The following is an 18,613-nucleotide window of genomic DNA, read 5'->3' as shown; positions in this document are numbered from 1 at the left end:
TCTCTGTTTGTCTCCACGGCCACATCCTGTTCAACGAGGTCCTCAGTAGTCACTTCATTGAGGTTCATAATAATCTCAGGTGGTCCTAGATCCAGAGGTGCTTCCTCCATTTCATCATCTTCCATGGCTGCACCGGTGGTGGTCATACTCATGGATGATGTAGACGTTGTAGAGGGTTTCACTGCACCGGTGGTGGTCATACTTGTGGATGATGTAGACGTTGTAGAGGGTTTCACTGCACCGGTGGTGGTCATACTTGTGGATGATGTAGACGTTGTAGAGGGTTTCACTGCACCGGTGGTGGTCATACTTGTGGATGATGTAGACGTTGTAGAGGGTTTCACTGCACCGGTGGTGGTCATACTTGTGGATGATATAGACGTTGTAGAGGGTCTCGATGCACCGGTGGTGGTCATACTTGTGGATGATGTAGACGTTGTAGAGGGTTTCACTGCACCGGTGGTGGTCATACTCATGGATGATGTAGACGTTGTAGTGGGTCTCGATGCACCGGTGGTGGTCATACTTGTGGATGATGTAGACGTTGTAGAGGGTTTCACTGCACCGGTGGTGGTCATACTTGTGGATGATATAGACGTTGTAGAGGGTCTCGATGCACCGGTGGTGGTCATATTTGTGGATGATGTAGACGTTGTAGAGGGTTTCACTGCACCGGTGGTGGTCATACTCATGGATGATGTAGACGTAGAGGGTCTCGATGCACCGGTGGTGGTCATACTTGTGGATGATGTAGACGTTGTAGAGGGTTTCACTGCACCGGTGGTGGTCATACTTGTGGATGATATAGACGTTGTAGAGGGTCTCGATGCACCGGTGGTGGTCATACTTGTGGATGATGTAGACGTTGTAGAGGGTCTCGATGCACCGGTGGTGGTCATACTTGTGGATGATGTAGACGTTGTAGAGGGTTTCACTGCACCGGTGGTGGTCATACTTGTGGATGATGTAGACGTTGTAGAGGGTTTCACTGCACCGGTGGTGGTCATACTTGTGGATGATGTAGACGTTGTAGAGGGTTTCACTGCACCGGTGGTGGTCATACTTGTGGATGATGTAGACGTTGTAGAGGGTTTCACTGCACCGGTGGTGGTCATACTTGTGGATGATATAGAAGTTGTAGAGGGTCTTGATGCACCGGTGGTGGTCATACTTGTGGATGATGTAGACGTTGTAGAGGGTTTCACTGCACCGGTGGTGGTCATACTTGTGGATGATGTAGATGTTGTAGAGGGTCTCGATGCACCGGTGGTGGTCATACTTGTGGATGATGTAGACTGTAGGCTGTGTGTACCGGTTAGGGGTTATGATATGAAGGTTTGGCATGGAAAGGTTTGTTCGCATGATCACAGATAGCTGATATGTGCTCTGAAGTCTACCAAAGAAAGAGGAAAAGGTGGGAGGAGGAGAGCGCGTGAAAGTGAACTGTCTTTGCGTGTGATCAGGGGTGTATTCATTCCACCAAATCTGTTGAAAAGCATTTCTTATACGGAAGCAAACGGAAAGGGGATAAACATACCTGAATTTGTTCTATAGAAACTCTGGCTTGCATCTGTTGGACTAATGATTACACCCGACATCAGCTAGATGCAGGCAAGACTGTGCAATTGAATGTGTCAATGTTTGTCACCTTGATTACTCAAATTTTCTCTCGAGCTGTGCACCTACTTTGTAAACTTTCAATCATAGGCTAGGTTGTAGGAACCTCATGATGGGTATAGGGAAATGTTCAGTATCATGTAGTAGCCTAAACCTATCGATGTTACATTGAGCTGGGTGAATAGAATATGAATATGAGTGATCCGATATGCTGTAATAGAAATACGGCCATGCTCATACATTTTTAAATCATCCTCCCTCATGTTAAATGGCATCGACCACCACTGGTATACAGTAGTTTTAAATACTTTTTTTTACCAGGTAAGTTGACTGAGAACAGTAACAACCTGGGGAATAGTTACATGGGAGAGGAGATGAATGAGCCAATTGTAAGCTGGGGATGATTCGGTGACTGTGATGGTATGAGGGCCAGATTGGGAATTTAGCCAGGACACCAGGGTTAACACTCCTACTCTTACAATAAGTGCCAAGGGATCTTTAATGACCTGAGAGTCAGGATTTTTTTTTTAGACCATAGGAAAGACTGCCTCCTACTGGCCCTCCAAAACCACTTCCAGCAGCATCTGGTCTCCCATCTAGGGACCCATCAGGACCAACCCTGCTCAGTGTCAGAAGCAAGCCAGCAGTGGGATGCAGGGTGGTATTACCGTAACAGTAAAACTTGAAATTGAAATGTATATCAGAAAGAACTACTGTCGATATTTGAGAATATTACAATTATTGCCACTTTATTAGCAGTCTTGCATGTACTATATACTAGAGGCATAGTTGTACACTTTGTACAGGACATGTTCTACTCAGTGCCATAGAAACATATGAGGAAAATTTTGTTGTGTATCAGCAGTTTTCCTCTTGTTATAAACTGAGTGTACAAAACAGTAAGAACACCTTCCTAATATTGAGTTGCTCCTTCCCCCTTTTGCCTTCAAAACAGCCTCATTCTATCAGGGGTGTGGACTCTACAAGGTGTTTAAAGCATTCCACAGGGATGCTGGCCCATGTTGACTCCATTGCTTCCCACAGTTGTGTCAAGCTGGCTGGATGTCTTTTGGGTGGTGGACAGTTTTTGATACACACAGGAAACTGTTGAGTGTGAAAAATCCAGCAGCATTGCAGTTCTTCACACGAACCGGTGCGCCTGTCACTTATTACCATACCGCATTCAAATCTTTTGTCTTGCCAATTTACCCGCTGAATGGCACACACACAATCCATGTCTCATTTGTCTCAAGGCTTAAACATTATTATTTAACCTGTCTCCTCCCCTTCATCTACACTGATTGAAGTGGATTTAACAAGTGACATCAATAAGGGATCATAGCTTTCAGCTGGATTCACCTGGTCAATCTATGCCATGTAAAGAGCAGGCGTTCATATTGTGTTGTACATTCAGTGTCACACACTGACAGTCATTCAAGCCCCATGTATACGTGGTTCCATCCTACAGCCTTTGTTCTGATTGCGTCTACATCCTGATTATGCCCACATCTGTAGACAGGTGTAGATGATCAACAGACACATTGTGATCCAATCTTCCTGACCGTCTCTGGAGGGAGTCAGGTACACATTGTATCTGGATATCTCACAAGTGGAGACGGATATTGACAGAGAAACCACTTAAATAAACATTGTCCCATCTTTTAACATGCTTGACAGGCGGTACCACCAAGTCAATAAAAAATATTTTGAAAGAATATCCACAAATAACTTGCATACAGGGAGGGACCAGGATATCTGGTCGCAATGTGAGTCATTCTAGCACAGTTATTAGCTTGACATAACAAAAGCATACAAAGAAAGTGCATTGTTGAGGAAGGTGTGCCGTAGGGAGAGCCAATCGTCTGAACAACACATACTTAAGATTAGGCAACCAGGTTTCCACACTGGAATTTGGACTGAAGACACCCATCACCAGTCTCATCCTCCCCAGGTACGCCAACCTGTACACGTCTAAATATATCTGCTGGCACACGGAAACATTGTCATTTTAAAAGGCAAACCCCAACAATGAGACGCACCTGGGGAAATCACAGTTAGGCGATGCATGTCACATAGGATGAGGATGAGTCGACAACATTATTTGGCTATGAGTTAACAGAATATGAACTTTTAAAAGTGGGATTTTCACTGGAAAGTTACTTTAATAACACAGCAATAATACTCTGCTGATACGGAGAAAGAGCAATAAAAATGCCCTTGTCTGGCATGGAATCTAGGCCTATGAAAAGGGGAGACATATTGTTCAATATGACGTCCATCTGGCCTGGAAGACAAAAATCTACTTTCCAGTGGCACTGACTCACCCAATGATAAAGACAGTAAATATGAGCACTCGCCAAGAATATGTCCAATGCTCATTGCTAGCGCCAGGATAGACTAGGCCTAGTCTACGCCTACTGCTGTCTCAGTATTGGGTGGTGAGAATTTTGATAACTAAAGACAGATTATAGTTTTTTCTGTGTCTCATTTTCTCTTGTGTTTTAACTGCAATATTTTTGAAATATTACGATAGGCCTATAACTATTTTAGATTATTTTCACTGATAGCCGCAACTCAACAATCAGCTAGCTAGTCCAATTGTGTCACGTCCTAACCTTAGAGAGCCTTTTTATGTCTCTATTTGGTTAGGTCAGGCTGTGATTTGGGTGGGCATTCTATGTTCTGATTCTATGTGTTTGTATTTCTATGTTTTGGCTGGGTAGCTGTCTATCGTTTTCTCTGATTGGGAATCATACTTAGGCAGCCTTTTCCCTTTCGTATTTTGTGGGAAGATAACTTTGTTAGTGGCATTATCGCCCAGTTAAGCGTCACGGTCATTTCTTTGTTTTGTTGTTTTGTTGGCGACATTCATTCAAATAAAAGGAATATGTACGCTCACCACGCTGCACTTTGGTCCACTTCTTCCTTCCAGGAAGACGGCGGTGACAGAACTACCCACCACCAAAGGACCTAGCAGCGAGGCCAGGGGGCACACGGCACGGTCGGCGGAGCTGAGGATGAAACCAGAGTCAGTCGGGGTGAACTTGGAGGAGCGAAGGGAGTGAAGTAGAGACAGTGAAGGAGTTGATGGGGAGATTGGAGGAGAGAGCTATGAGAGAGCTGCTGCGTTGGTGCATGAGGCACGACATTTGCCCTACGTGTCCTCGGTTTGATGTCACCCGAGTCAGCTCTCCATACTTGTCCTGAGGTGCGTGCTAGCCGTCTGGTGGAGACTGTGTCAGTCCCACGCACCAGGCCTCCTGTGCGCCTCCCCAGCCCTGCATGTCTTGTGCCAGCTCGGTGCTCCAGACCTCCAGTGTGCCTCCATAGCCCGGTGAGACCTGCACCGGCTCTACGCACAGTATCCCCAGTTTGCCAGGAGAACCCAGTGCGGCCTGTTCCAGTTCCCCGCACGTGCCGGGTTAAAGTGGGCAGGCAGCCAAGAGGAGTGGTGCAAGGGCTAAGCACCAGAGCTCCAGTGCTCCTCCATAGCCCGGTGAAAAATGTACGTTATACCGCGTGATTTTACAGTACATAAACAAGAGTGTGCAATATAGAAGGGTACATTCTGCAGCATGTTTGAAGTCAGAAGGTCACATGACCAAGGAGCTATTGAAATGTTACATTTTGAAAAATTCATGTAAAATCTTGTGAGATGAAAATGGACAAACTAAAGGGTGTGCAATATAGAAGGGTAGTCAGTGGACATGTTGAACCTTGTTTGAAATCATTAGGTCACATGACCAAGGAGCTATTGAAATTTTAAAAAATAGTGCGAGATTTAAATCGACAAAAAATAAATGTGTGCAATATGTGTCTATGCCATCGGGTTAGCTAGAACCAGTTTTGAACGTTTTAGAGGTAATGGTTAAATAACTATTGAAATTTGAACATTTGATTTGTCACTAGTTAACGGTCCCTAACTGCTGTTGGTGGACGTAAGAAAGACTGTTTGACGGCCCAAGTTGCATTGCAGTCTACAACATATTGTTCATGGATAAAACAGGGAATTACTGTACTTTTTGCTATAAAAACTACGGCAATTAGTTTATTTTAGTAAACATTGAAAATGGGTACCACAGACCCAAACACCACACAAGGGTTAAGTAAGTAGTAGGCAAGACAGATTTCGGGCACGGCTAAAATAGTTTCCAGATCATTTGGAACTGCAGCCACTCCATTTGATACATGTTCCTGGGTGCCGAAATTGCGGGCTTCCCGACTGTAGGCTACGCGGTTGTTTTATTTCCAATTGTAAAAAAAAATAAAAAGTACTCAAAAAATGTGATAACCCTTGTGAAAATGCAGTCGGCCATTTATATCCATGCTTTGAGAGAGAGAAGGGAATACCTAGTCTGTTGCACAACTGAACACATTCAACAGAAATATTCCACATTTAACCCAAACCCATCTGAATCAGAGAGGTGCTGCCTCAATTGATGTTACTGGCGCAGTTGTTGGTGGTTAAACTGCCTCTTTTACGATACTTCTACTCTCTGTTCATCATATATGCATAGTCACTTTAAAGATCCCGAATCATTTATGGAATTTGTTTTTTCAGACCAATGTGAAATGTCACATTTTTCATTATTGAGTCAAAACATTTCCCTGGTGCAATGGAGACATATCAAGAAGTGGGTTCTACCCCAGGTAATGTAAACGTGTTTTTGCAGCATTTACCATGGCCTATTGTCCCAGGTTGCAACTACCCTTTTCGGCCTTAATCGCAGGCCCATCCAATAGCGGTAAAACTTGTTTTGTATAACGTATTTTAGAGAATTCTGAACATGTATTATCTCAGAAACCTGACAACATTGTGTGGTGTTATTCACGTTATCAACCTTTGTATGATGAGTTGTTGAAGAAAATAAAAATCAAGTTTGTTGAAGGAATACCCTGTCTGATGATGAACTTTTCCCTCCTCATAAAAAACAATATGCTGGTTTTGGATGATATGCTTTTTGCCGATAGTGAACATCCTGAAATTGCACAAGATTTAACTCAATATACTCATCATCGAAACCTGTCCGTGCTTTACTTGGTACAAAATGTGTTTCTCCAAGTTAAAAATAGCCGTACCATTAGTTTGAACGCCAATTACATGGTTTTGTTAAAAAACGTAGAGACAAACTACAAATAAACATTCTAGCTCAGCAGATGTACCCTGGAAGGGAATCCTACTTTATGGAGAGCTATGAGGACACTACCAAAGCGCCATTTTCTTATTTAATCGTGGATTTAAAATGAAATACTCCAGAACACCTGAGGCTCAGACAGGATTTATTCCGTGGGAGTGGCCGACAGTTTACATTCCGAAAAAGTACAAATATGTCTCTGCGTTTAAAAAGAAGCCTATCGCTCTTGAGATCCCTAGTTGGGGCTACCCATAAAGAACATAAGGCCATCTTGGGTCATTGTTCTTCAGATCTCATATTATCACTATGTGAGATTGCTTTGAATCTTCTCAAAGGACGCATCCCAATCACCCAGACCCAATTAACAAAATTAAAGAGACAAAAGACAGCGATCAAACTCTAAAAGGGCCAGTCTTCAAAAGACAAGACATACCATACAACAGTCTGGGGGTTTTCTTCTACCTTTACTAAGTATAGCCGTGCCCTTCATCACCAGCCTTATTGCTGCCAGACGTGGGGTTGAACACAGAGTGTGATGGCCAATAAAATGTACTTAGTGCTTCAACAAGAGTTGGATAGACTGAAACATCAATTACAGGATCCTGAAAATATCAAACAGCGGAAAATGATTTGATATGGCCATGAGGGATATTTTGAACAGAAAAGGATTGAATCCCTATGATAAGGTCCAAAAATACACAAAACTATTGCAAAGGTATTTGGCCTTGGTAAAACAAGGGGAGTGTCAGGTCTTCTAGGAGTAGTGGGTTTGGAGTCAGGCGCAGAGAGCAGAGGGTTAGGACAATCCTATTTATTCCGGTAAAAAACGACCACGCCAAAAACACCAGGCGCATAAAACTGACCGACCCAAAAACAGGACCCAAACAGTTCGGAGAAAATACAATGCAAATGCACATCCACAAACTAACAGAGGAACAAGCCCGCACAAAAGCAGGTGGGCCTAACCGGCTTAAATGGCCCTAACCAAAACCCAAACAAGAAACAGGTGAACCAATAAGACAAAACTAACAGAAAAGGAAAAGGAGATCGGTGGCAGCTAGTAGACCGGTGATGACGACCACCGAGCGCCGCCCGAACAGGAAGAGGAGCCACATTCGGTGGGAGTTTTGACAGTGAGAGAGAAACCAACCATTTATCGCTTTCCCTACTGGAACCCTCAAAGAATGAAGAGCATAGAGAGAGCCCTGCCCCTGTAATTCCTGGACTGGAGATCTTACCGGTTGAAGATCAAATGCATGTTGAAGATAATGTTATGCATGACATGCTGACACATGTTCCAGCACGTAACAGGAAAAATGTTAGGTGCATTATGAACAAAATAAAATACTTAAAGGGGTCCGCTACTTGGAATGGCAAAGGAGAGTTTATCTTTCAGGGAGAGGTTGTCAAGGGTTCTCATATGATAGACTTGCTTAAAAGTACCACAGCATCCCACAAGATTGCTGATGACAGAAGACCTCCTCGGTGGCGTCAGTTTCTTAAAGCCCTGGCAATCCTCAACATTCCACTCTCAGTTGTACCAAACTATAAGCTTCACCAACAGATTCAAACTTTAAAAGAAAACCCTTTAAAGAGCTACAGCACCCCTAAAGATGTTCTTGGAACCCTTCCCCCTTTTGAACAATAACAATAACTCATTTATGGATGAGTCTTCACCCCTGAACGCCTCCGGACCTTTTCCTAATCCTGATCTCTCAGGGAGGTTAGACTTTTGAATGACTTCTGAATGACTTTTATTGAATTCAATACATTTTATTTTAAAAAATGATACAATTTAACATTTGTGACATTATTTAAAAATTTGACTTGAGCCTACACCTTGATTATAGGGTCTTAAAAGGACACATACTTAAAAAACGTTTGATATTTTCTAACCAAACAATCTACGGTGCTATCATTACTTCTTAAATCATCATTATAAAGAGACATAACATCTTCAAAAGAAACTCCATGGGCTCTTTGGCATAGGTAGAATACACAGTGTTGGCCACATGTAGTAGAAAGATTATCTTGTACTTGTTTGATGCTGTAGTAGATATTTGATCCATTTTTGTTCAAAAACTGTTTAATAGATGGGGAAATGGGAAAAAACGGGGGATTCCATAGGAGTGAAAAAAGTTTAGATTTTTCTACCTCCTTCATCTTCTAATGTCACAGCTAGCCAATGTTCACCAGGCATGTGTTTAGGATGGGTATTGACAATAAACATGGCCGGTCGATCCTTCCATTTCTCAATAGGTAGTTCATCACGAGCCCATACTCCACAAAATTGTTTTCCAATCAAGTGGCTCATGAGACCTTCTAGCTCTTGGGTATTCATGTTTTTGCTCAATGATCCTTAATATCTTAATGAATAATAATCCACTAAGACTTGTCTTCGGGCATTCACCTCCAAGATTGAATCAGAGCGTGCATAAACAGTCTTACTAACTGTACAAGCTAAAGTTGCAGGTATATTTCACTGGTGACCCCCAAAGCCTATTCCTACTTTGGCCACCTTTCCTTCCAGTTCTCTGCTGCCAATGACTGGAATGAATTACAAAAATCACAAAAGCTGGAGACTCATATCTCCCTCACTAGCATTAAGCATCAGCTGTCAGAGAAGCTCACAGATCACTGCACCTGTACATAGCCCATCTGTAAATAGCCCATCCAACTATCTCCTCCCCATATTGTTATTTTTTATTTATTTTTCCTCCTTTGCACCACAGAATCTCTACTTGCACATTCATCTTCTGCACATCTATCACTCCAATGTTTCATTGCTAAATTGTAATTATTTCCCCACTAGGGCCTTACCGCCCTAATCCTACCTCATTTGCACACACTGTATATATATTTTTTTCCTATTGTGTTATTGACTGTATGTTTGTTTATTCCATGTGTAACTCTGTGTTGTTGTTTGTGTCGCTTTGCTTTATCTTGGCCAGGTGGCAGTTTTAAATGAGAACTTGTTCTCAACTGGCCTGCCTGGTTAAATAAAGGTGAAATAAAATAAAATAATTCAGATGTGTGAACCATAAACCTATGGATGGTCATGGCCCAGAAAAAAATATATAATCATTTTCTACGGCTGTTGCGGTGACTATATTACCGCCACACTGGCTGTCATGAGTCATGAACGCAGTAAAATGCCATGTGACCTTAGAGTCACGGTAATCTCCCTTTGTGCGGTCTGGTAGTACACAACTCGCGGTCATCAGATTGCTCTATTGTCCCTCTAACCACTCTGAAATCAATGCAAATGCAATCGAAAATCACATCAAACACATCATCAAAACAGTATGTGCTTTTAAAACTCATCTCACTGTGATTGTTAAATTAGATTACTTGTTAGATATTACTGCATTGTCGGAACTAGAAGCACAAGCATTTCACTACACTCGCATGAACATCTGCTAACCATGTGTATGTAACAAATAAATGTGATTTGATCTATCAGTTTGAAGAAAGAGGTTCAACGACAGGTTGAAACTGAGTGGAAAATATGGATGTGGATGTCGCTTCAAAGCCTAACACAATGAAATGGATAGCGCTAAGGTGATGATTAATTCAAAAACACACATATAAGTGCGTATGCATACACAATACTCATATATATGAGGCCAAGCCCAAAAAAACCCTGCATTTAAATAATGATTGTGCCATTATACAACACATAGCCTACCACATGATATGCATGTCAAAAAAACATTTAAAAAAAAAACGATTTTATGATGTCTATGGTACATAATTGGTCTATCCTATTCAAATTCAGTTAGTCAACAATTATAGATCATTTGTACTTGATTTTGAATAGGCTAGTAATAGTTTTTTTAAATAACTAATAGGCTGACTGACACATTACCTTTAGCTACAGACTAACTCACCACCGTGCATTTCCATCTCCATCTCTCCTTCATTTCTTATTGGAGCACGCTGAGAGAGGGGCTGTCAACAGTTTAATTAATTATGTTTAGTTGTTAAAACATGTTACTTTAAATTTTCCGCACAGATTTAACTTGGTTGGCCAAATTAAGCACTTGTTAGCTGCAGGAACCGGGTTGGAGAGCCCATAGCATACAGAGTTTGGTGGTTGATGTGTGGGGTGAAAAAACGAGTAGCCTACGTCAGTAGTTAAAAAAATAATTATAATACTGTCAGGAAAGCGGCTTCTATTCGCTATTCGAGTGCATACTGATGACATACTTCCCCGCCTCTGTTCCTGCCCATTTGATAATGGCCCATTCTAAATTTAAATTAATTTGACATATTAGTAAAGGCAAGATTAAACTGTGGGTGAAAAAAATAATACTAAATAAAAATATGAGAGAACAGCTTGTGCAGCCACAGGCAAGGACCGGAGCGCCAAGTTTTTTTGCGACTTTCTCAAATCATCAATAGCCTAAAGTCGCATCATGCAGTCCATATATTTGGATTTTTAAGGTTTGTACAATATACCTCTTTAGGACCTGCTTCAAATGATCACTTTTACGCTCAACATAGCCACTTCATATGCGCACTCGCTCCAGAATATGACAAATATCCTATCTATTTTATTCGGCTAAGTTCAATTACATTAATCTTACTATAAAATCACATGTTATAAACTATTGGAACGGGACTCAAGCATATCTTGTCTGCTAAATGAACAAGCCTACAGACTATGGTATGGCGCATAGCCAGATGGGGCATTTTGCCAGATAACATTCTGTTTTTCTGAAATACATTTTCTTCATATCATAATGTTTATATAGACCTTCCTAAAATAAATAATAGGTTTATTGCTTTGGTGTAAATTCAATTGATTTAAACTTTTTAAATGTAGATGTTCCAAAAGTGCACATCAGTGGCTTGTATCAGCTGGTATGAGTGGAGGCATCCAAATGCTAAACGTGTTTATGTTCATTAATAGTCAATTACAGTGAGACCAGCAGTCTTTTGCATGACAATGACCCACTGACAACATTTCATGACTGCCACAGTCCTATGTGCTACCATATCCCTTGATTTTTAAAAAAACTATCAAATATATATATATATATATATATATATATATATATATTTGGACAAGCAGCTACATATGTTGGACAAGCAGCTATTGTACACTAGGAGCGCCACCTCTGAATGAGCATTTCCTGTTTGCTTATGGCAGAGTACAGCTCACTGAGTGGGCCGGCAGGTAGCCTAGTGGTTAGAGTGTTGGGCCAGTAACCGAAAAGTTGCTAGATCGAATCCCTGAACTGACAAGGTAAAGATCTGTCATTAACCCACCCCTAGGCCGTAATTGAAAATAAGAATTTGCTCTTAACTGACTTGCCTGGTTAAATAAAAGGTTAAAAATATATATATAATAATAATAATAATATCTCATCTACTTAGAGTTACTGTCCCTTAGCAGAAGGTGTCCTGCTTGGTCATGAAGACGCGTAGCATCATGGTAGACAGCATTGGCTGCTTTCTCTGCTGCCTCCTGTACTGTCTCTGCCTCCTCTGCTGCAGTAGCTCCTACTATCCCTCCTCTTACTCCTCCTGCTATTGCGGCCATCCCAACGACAACTCCTGCAGCTATGCCTACCCCTGCACCTGTCTTTGAATCTCCTCTCATGGTCGCCCCTTTCTTTGCTACAAGTACTGGTCGTACTACCTTTGTCACGGCTGCTGGCCCTATTGTCATTGAAGCTGCTATCTGACGTTTGACTAAATTAACCAGTGGTTTTGTAGCGAATGGAAGTGGGATCCCTATCACCAGTGCCACCCCAAGAAAAGCTCCTACCACTGCACCTGTTGCTATCCCTGACCATTTGATCAGGAGTTTCTTCATTGCTCTTTTCTTGGCTTGTTTTCTCATCTCTTCCTCTGACATCTGGCCTTTTAACTCCTTCCTAAGAGCCTCTATCTCTGCTTGTATTAATCTCTCTGCCTCTTGGAGCATCTCGTTGGTGTAGAACCCTCCTCCGTTATCTCTCACCATCTTCTCTATGGTGTTGAGTAACTCTGCTACTTGGTACTGGTTGCTGTACTGACCCTGCTGATTGGTGTTCCAGTATTTGTTGTCGATTACGTGATAGCGGCCTCCACATTTCTCCACGAGCTTGTTCAGTTCAGCATTCTGTTGGACAAACTTCTCAACGGTCAAACCATTGAGCTGGTCACCATGAGTGAAGAGGACTGTAGCATATTTGAAGGCCTCTGGTGAAAAATATGTCTCGATTTTCGCTACGGCTTCGTTCTCGTGGACTGTGTACCGTTCAACTTTCAGTACAATGAGAAAGGCATGTGGCCCTGGAGCACATTCTGTTATACATTTAACTATTTTAGGTTTCAGCTCCTCTTCAGGGATGTCAGTGTCAAACAATCCAGGTGTGTCAATCAGGGTGATGTTTCTCCCTTTGATGTTCTTGGTATGAGCTTTACATTTCTGTGTTGCGGAGATGGAGGAACTGTCTACGAGGAACACATCATCTTGTCCGAAGATGGTGTTTCCAGCACTGCTTTTACCTCCTCCGGTTTTCCCCAGCAGCACAATCCTGATGTCTATAGGGAGGGTTCAGAATTATAACTTGAAATGGATCAATCATATAGTAATAATGTATTTGATTTAAAGGTGGGGGTGAAGTGTTGTAACTCACCTTGCTCTGGTCGAGTGCCTAATACGAACCCTCTGAGATGCAAAGCATTCTGGGCATTCTGAAAAGCCTGTAGATTAGAACAAACAATACAACTGCAATGAAGGACTGTAACTGTTATTATTGAAAACATCTATAATTATGGATGTATGACAGTATTATAAAATGGCTTGGCTGAAATAGTGAAGTTAAAGGATGTTTTCCCCAATGCACTGAGTGAGACCTTCTTCAAAAGTCTCTGCTCACCTTGGTAGAATCTCTGTCATTTGGATGGACAATGATGCGGACAAGGAAGGGGGTTCTGCTTGCTCGGTTCTGCTCATACGTACGGATCTCTTCTAGCAGAACCTGTGTTACCACATTGTCAGGGAACTGGAGAACCACACCAGTTCCAACTAAAGGGAAGGCAACGGAACGGAAGCCCCGGTTCTCACAAGAGGTCAAAATTTTCCTCACACCCTGCCTCAGAGCCTGAGAGAGGACCAGAGGTCAAGGGTTAATGGAGGTTCAAAGGTAACAGCACACACACACACACACACACACACACACACACACACGACCCACCTGTACTGCTGGTCCTTGGGGGTTGTTGTCCCAGTGTGCACATCTGAGGAAGAAGACACGGCCAGAGCTGAGACCAGACAGTCCCTCCACTAGGACGTTGTCACCAGGTGCAGTCCGTCCCCCTGATTTCCTCGCAAACGCTTTCATCATCCCTGCTCCAGCTGCCTCCAACAACGCATTACCAACACGGGAGGAGAGAGGGTCACTGCCAACCATGGGGGACACCAGGGCATCCACCTTCAGAGAAAAAGAGATGGGAAAAAAAGAGAGAACATTGAGTCAGTATGAAGTCAACCTAATTCACAGAATGTTGTTGAATCAAGGCTGTGGCCATGTCAGTGTGTCTCTCTCTCACCTGCTGTTTCTCTATGGTTCCCTGGATGATCTCCACCTGGACACAGACCTCTGGAGCAGCTGATCCCCTGGGGGAGGCAGCAGTGGTGTCTCTCTGAGGAGCATGTGTAGTGGTAGTGGTGGTGCTGGACTCTACCTCCCATCCAGGAAACTCCCTCTTCCCCTCTAACAGCCTATCACAGGCCTCCTGCATGGCTCTCACTGCCTCTCCACTCACATCAATCAGAGTGACCTTGGTAAGGATGTGCTGTTTCCTCCCAAAGTCCCTCACTGCAGAGACTATGGCCTCAGAACACACCTTCAGAGGAACGCCCAATATCCCTGAGCTGATGCAGGGCATGGCCAGGGTCTGGAGTTCCATGGTCTCTGCCAGATCCAGGACTGCCTTTACTGTCTTCTCCAGCAGAGGGCGCTCATTCCCACCTACGCTGCCCCCTACTGGTCCCACTGCATGCAGCAGCATCTTACAAGGCAGATTCCCCCCTGTAGTCTCTACCACTGTACCTGTGGGCACTCTACCTATCTGCCTAACCAGATCCCTGCTGGCCCGCTGTACCTCAGGCCCCCCCGCCCGGCTCAGAGCTGCAGCCACGCCCTCAGCATGATCCAGGTCCTCATTGGCTGCGTTCACCAGCGCATCCACCTGTTCCTTGGTGATGTCACCTTGACAAACAACTACCTGCAGTCCCAGACGGAGGCGATAGCTGGTGGCTGCGACCATCTCCTCCTGTATAGATCCGGTTCCTGCTTCGCTGACTACGCCATCCTGATTCTGTTGATGGTGTCTCACGACTCTTACACTGGACCTGCCCATCAGAAAGGACCCAATCTCGTCCCTCAGGTCCTGAACCTCCTTCATGTGGCCCAGCAGCTGCACTCTACACCCAGGACCATACCTGGCTACCACCCTGCATCTGCTCTGGTTCATCTCCTTCACCTTCGTCTCAAGCTTAGATTTCAGTTCAGCCAGGAGGGCACCGTTGGGCACGTCAATCTTCTCCTCCCCAAACTCCCCCAGCAGATCCTTCTCAGCCTGGTCCAGTTTCCCAGAGGAGAGGGAGAACAGACGGAGCTCTGTATCCCCCAACTCTACCTCCACATGGAGTCCCAACCCCAGCAGACTGCTCAGGTTCCCAGGCCTCCCATACTCCTCCCTCAGGAAGGACAGGAGGTGGCGGGACACCTCAGGCACCACCCGCTCCAGCACCAGAGAGATCTTATCCGTAACCAACTGTCTGGCTGCCTGGACTTCATTTGCGTAGCCATGCAGGACCAGCTGAGCTGAGTCAAGGCGCGTCACCTTCACCCCTGGAACAACCTCACCTAGATCCTTCTCTATCACTTCACCTAGAAGAAGGAGCTGGACCTGTCCCAGATGACAGGTGGTCCTGATCTTCTCCTGCTTCCCTGTGCTCAGATGATGGAGTACATGTTCTTGACCACCAGGTGGAGATGTGTCGAACGGGAGGGAGTGGTGACTCTAGATTTGGAAAACAAGTGAGTCATTGCAGTGTAATTTCACTGTGGTCATGACAACAATATTTTATTATCTTTCTGTGTATTATTGCAGTTCAACAGTACAACTGCTTCTGGGATATCTGATGATTCTCCATTCTAGCGTGGAGGTATTTTTCAGTTTACTTTAACATGGTTATATTTAGTTAAAATGACTATATTCCCTCAATATTACAAAACCATACATTTATACCTCACACACTGGCAAACATCCAAGTGTGGGATAACAGTGCAAATACAATAACAGTGCATTGTCGTCATGGTGATATGTGACTCTGTTTTGGTGTGTCTGTATAGTCTGGCCTCACCTGACTACTGACTGGGGAGGTTGTTGTGGGTGGCGGCTCCAGGCTGTCTCTCAGAGTGAGGAAGAGAGGTCCTCCAGGCATCTCCAAAACATGATTAGGTTTCTGAAGTACCCTCTCCTGGACTGGAAGAGATAGAGTCATAATGAGTTGTTGTAGTCATGTAGTACTAGTAATAACAATACCAACAATAATAATAAGTTGTACTATATATTAAGCCTTTTGCATTCACTCCAGGACTTGAAGAGTTAAAGGCTACATAGGCTAGAGGAGTTGTGCTATAATCTATTAAGTAATATACTGTATGTATATGTATATCTATAGTTATTAAATCTTAAAAGTTATTAAAATAACAACTTTCTCCCTTTTTAGATTGATAAAGTACTGTAGAATTAATCAATATAATGAAAAGCCAAAGTAATGCATTTGCGCATGCCTGTCTGCATAAGCGTAGCCTGGCTATGGTGAAGTGAAACTTAAGCCGATACCAGATTTATATGTTGTGTATGTCTGAAAAACATTCAGATTCAACACATCCTACTACAAATACTACTTCAAATATTATTGTTTTACCCAAGTGTAGCCCTATACAAATAATACATATTAAACATGTAGACACATATTGAAAAACAAACGTTCACTTATGAACGACTTTGGCAAGACTTGGCTATATGGTCATACCGCACTCCATATTCAATCACTTAGCCTAAACATTTTCGTACCTGTCTGGTCAATAAATGCGATCTTGTAGACTTTGTCACCAACTGATTCTACTGGTCCACAATCTCCGCCACCAGATTTACGTTTAATTCCAAAGTACCTTTTTATCATATGTTTCTGTGGTGGGTCCAGAGTCTGGCACTCGAAGAAAACAGGGTATTTGAAAACTTCCATATTATGAAGTAGCCTGGCTATTATTTGTCGTTGACCCTGTTAGAAAGAGCAAATCAGTCGATCGAGGAGAATACGTAGACGACACTACATGCACGCTCCGACTCCTATATTTTGATCATATTTGCTTGAACTTTAGATATGGTCCGCCCTGGCCCAAAAATAGACGTCTATTATAGGTCCAGATTTTGTCAGTCCAGACCATCGCCAAATCAACTTCCGTGAATTTGTGGCACTCTTGAGGAGATTCGATTAATATGTCCCGGGCGCCAAGGTAGGAGTGTTTTGCAGCGGGTGCAAGTAGATTGATCATACGGAAATTGTTAGGATTGTAAGAAAAGCGATCCGTGAAACATGAAACGTAACCGTTAAATTACATTTGTAAACGTACAAACCCTATGTTACGACTATGAATCAACATGTACACGTTAAATTCTTACTTTATGTATGCCTTTACTCGTTTACATATATTTTTTTATACGTACAAACTTGTCAGGAATGTGGTATCAGCAAAGGACATGAACCGAAAGTAGCTAGTCGAAATTAGATAGTATCTCGAGCCCCAACGTGAGTGTTGCTTTGCAACTTCCGGTTTCATTTCTCCCCCAAAAAGTCAAGGGCTGCGCAAAAAAGTCCAAGTACCCCTGACTGCAGTGTGCAGTTCGGCTGGCTCAATGTGGGCGGAATCAGACGTTTGACTCCGCACACTTCTGACCCCGCCCATCGTTTTTTTTTTGTCCATCTGAGGTTTGACAGTCACACATTGAATACAAACACACACATTTGTGCAAGGCACACGTTTAATACAAGCATATTTAATTTTTGAAGATCGTAAGAAATATGATGCAAAGTGGTACCGGCACATGTGTTGTCACACTTTTTGCTCCATGCTATATTTGAGACAAGCTACTGTTATTGTTGCAGTGAACAACATACTTGTTATGTGTGTCATGTACTGCTAAAATTGTGTTGATAAATGTTATAACTTTTTAATTATATTATTTAATTGAGCATATATACACAGTTACTACCTATCCTGATTTCTAATGCCGTTTACTTTCCTCATGAGAATGAAGACAGACTACACCATATAGACGTACGCGGGGGACTTCTATGTCATGTTTACTAAACAGCAGAACACAATTAACCCAGCAGAGAAAAACAAGGCTTGACACTCCTCAAAAATGGCTTCACTTCTGCTCCTCCAGAATACACTCCTTTTCTTGTTGTCAACTGCCTCCACATAGAACATCTCATCATCTCTCTGTAAGTGGAACGAGAACATGAAGGGTTCCTAGAGGATAATATGTTCCTCTTCATCCTGGCAATCATACAACCTTAGTTCTTTAAGGGTTGTAATGTGGTCTTCCCCGTCCATCCAAATTACACTAGGGAGGTAAACGGTGCCTTTAAATGTTGGGAGTTTGCACCACCTAGCTGCGTCTAGGGTGTCCCTTAGAAGAACATCTGCTTCCTTGATGAATAAATATTAAGAGTAGTGCCTCATTGGGTGATCAAGTCAAATTACACCCCACTTTCACAATACCACCATGCAAAGTAAAAGCCACTATTACTAAAGGGGTTTTCAGTGATATCTATAACT

At 43.0% G+C, this 18,613-nt stretch overlaps 1 protein-coding gene across 3 annotated transcripts; it reads right to left on the bottom strand.

Annotated features, from left to right (window-relative positions):
- Positions 1-9,472: 9,472 nt before the first annotated feature.
- On the bottom strand, positions 9,473-17,643 carry LOC118368911 (uncharacterized). 3 transcript variants are annotated; one of them, XM_035753393.2, is made up of 7 exons: positions 16,842-17,643; positions 16,123-16,244; positions 14,301-15,779; positions 13,946-14,182; positions 13,628-13,852; positions 13,385-13,451; positions 9,473-13,289 (listed from the first exon to the last, which is right to left on the bottom strand). In XM_035753393.2, the coding sequence occupies exons 1-7, from the start codon at positions 17,011-17,013 to the stop codon at positions 12,127-12,129; spliced, it is 3,465 nt and encodes a 1,154-aa protein (XP_035609286.2). In that variant the 5' UTR covers positions 17,014-17,643; the 3' UTR covers positions 9,473-12,126. The 3 variants fall into 3 exon arrangements, with proteins under 3 accessions (XP_035609286.2, XP_052353408.1, XP_052353409.1); XM_052497448.1 differs by having other exon boundaries at positions 16,940-17,643; XM_052497449.1 differs by having other exon boundaries at positions 17,102-17,643.
- Positions 17,644-18,613: the final 970 nt, after the last annotated feature.

The sequence above is a fragment of the Oncorhynchus keta genome, chromosome 35, assembly GCF_023373465.1.
Source record: "Oncorhynchus keta strain PuntledgeMale-10-30-2019 chromosome 35, Oket_V2, whole genome shotgun sequence".
In the NCBI taxonomy this organism is placed as follows: domain Eukaryota; kingdom Metazoa; phylum Chordata; class Actinopteri; order Salmoniformes; family Salmonidae; genus Oncorhynchus; species Oncorhynchus keta.
The sequence above is the reverse complement of the archived record's forward strand: the minus strand, read 5'-3'. Positions and strand labels throughout refer to the sequence as shown.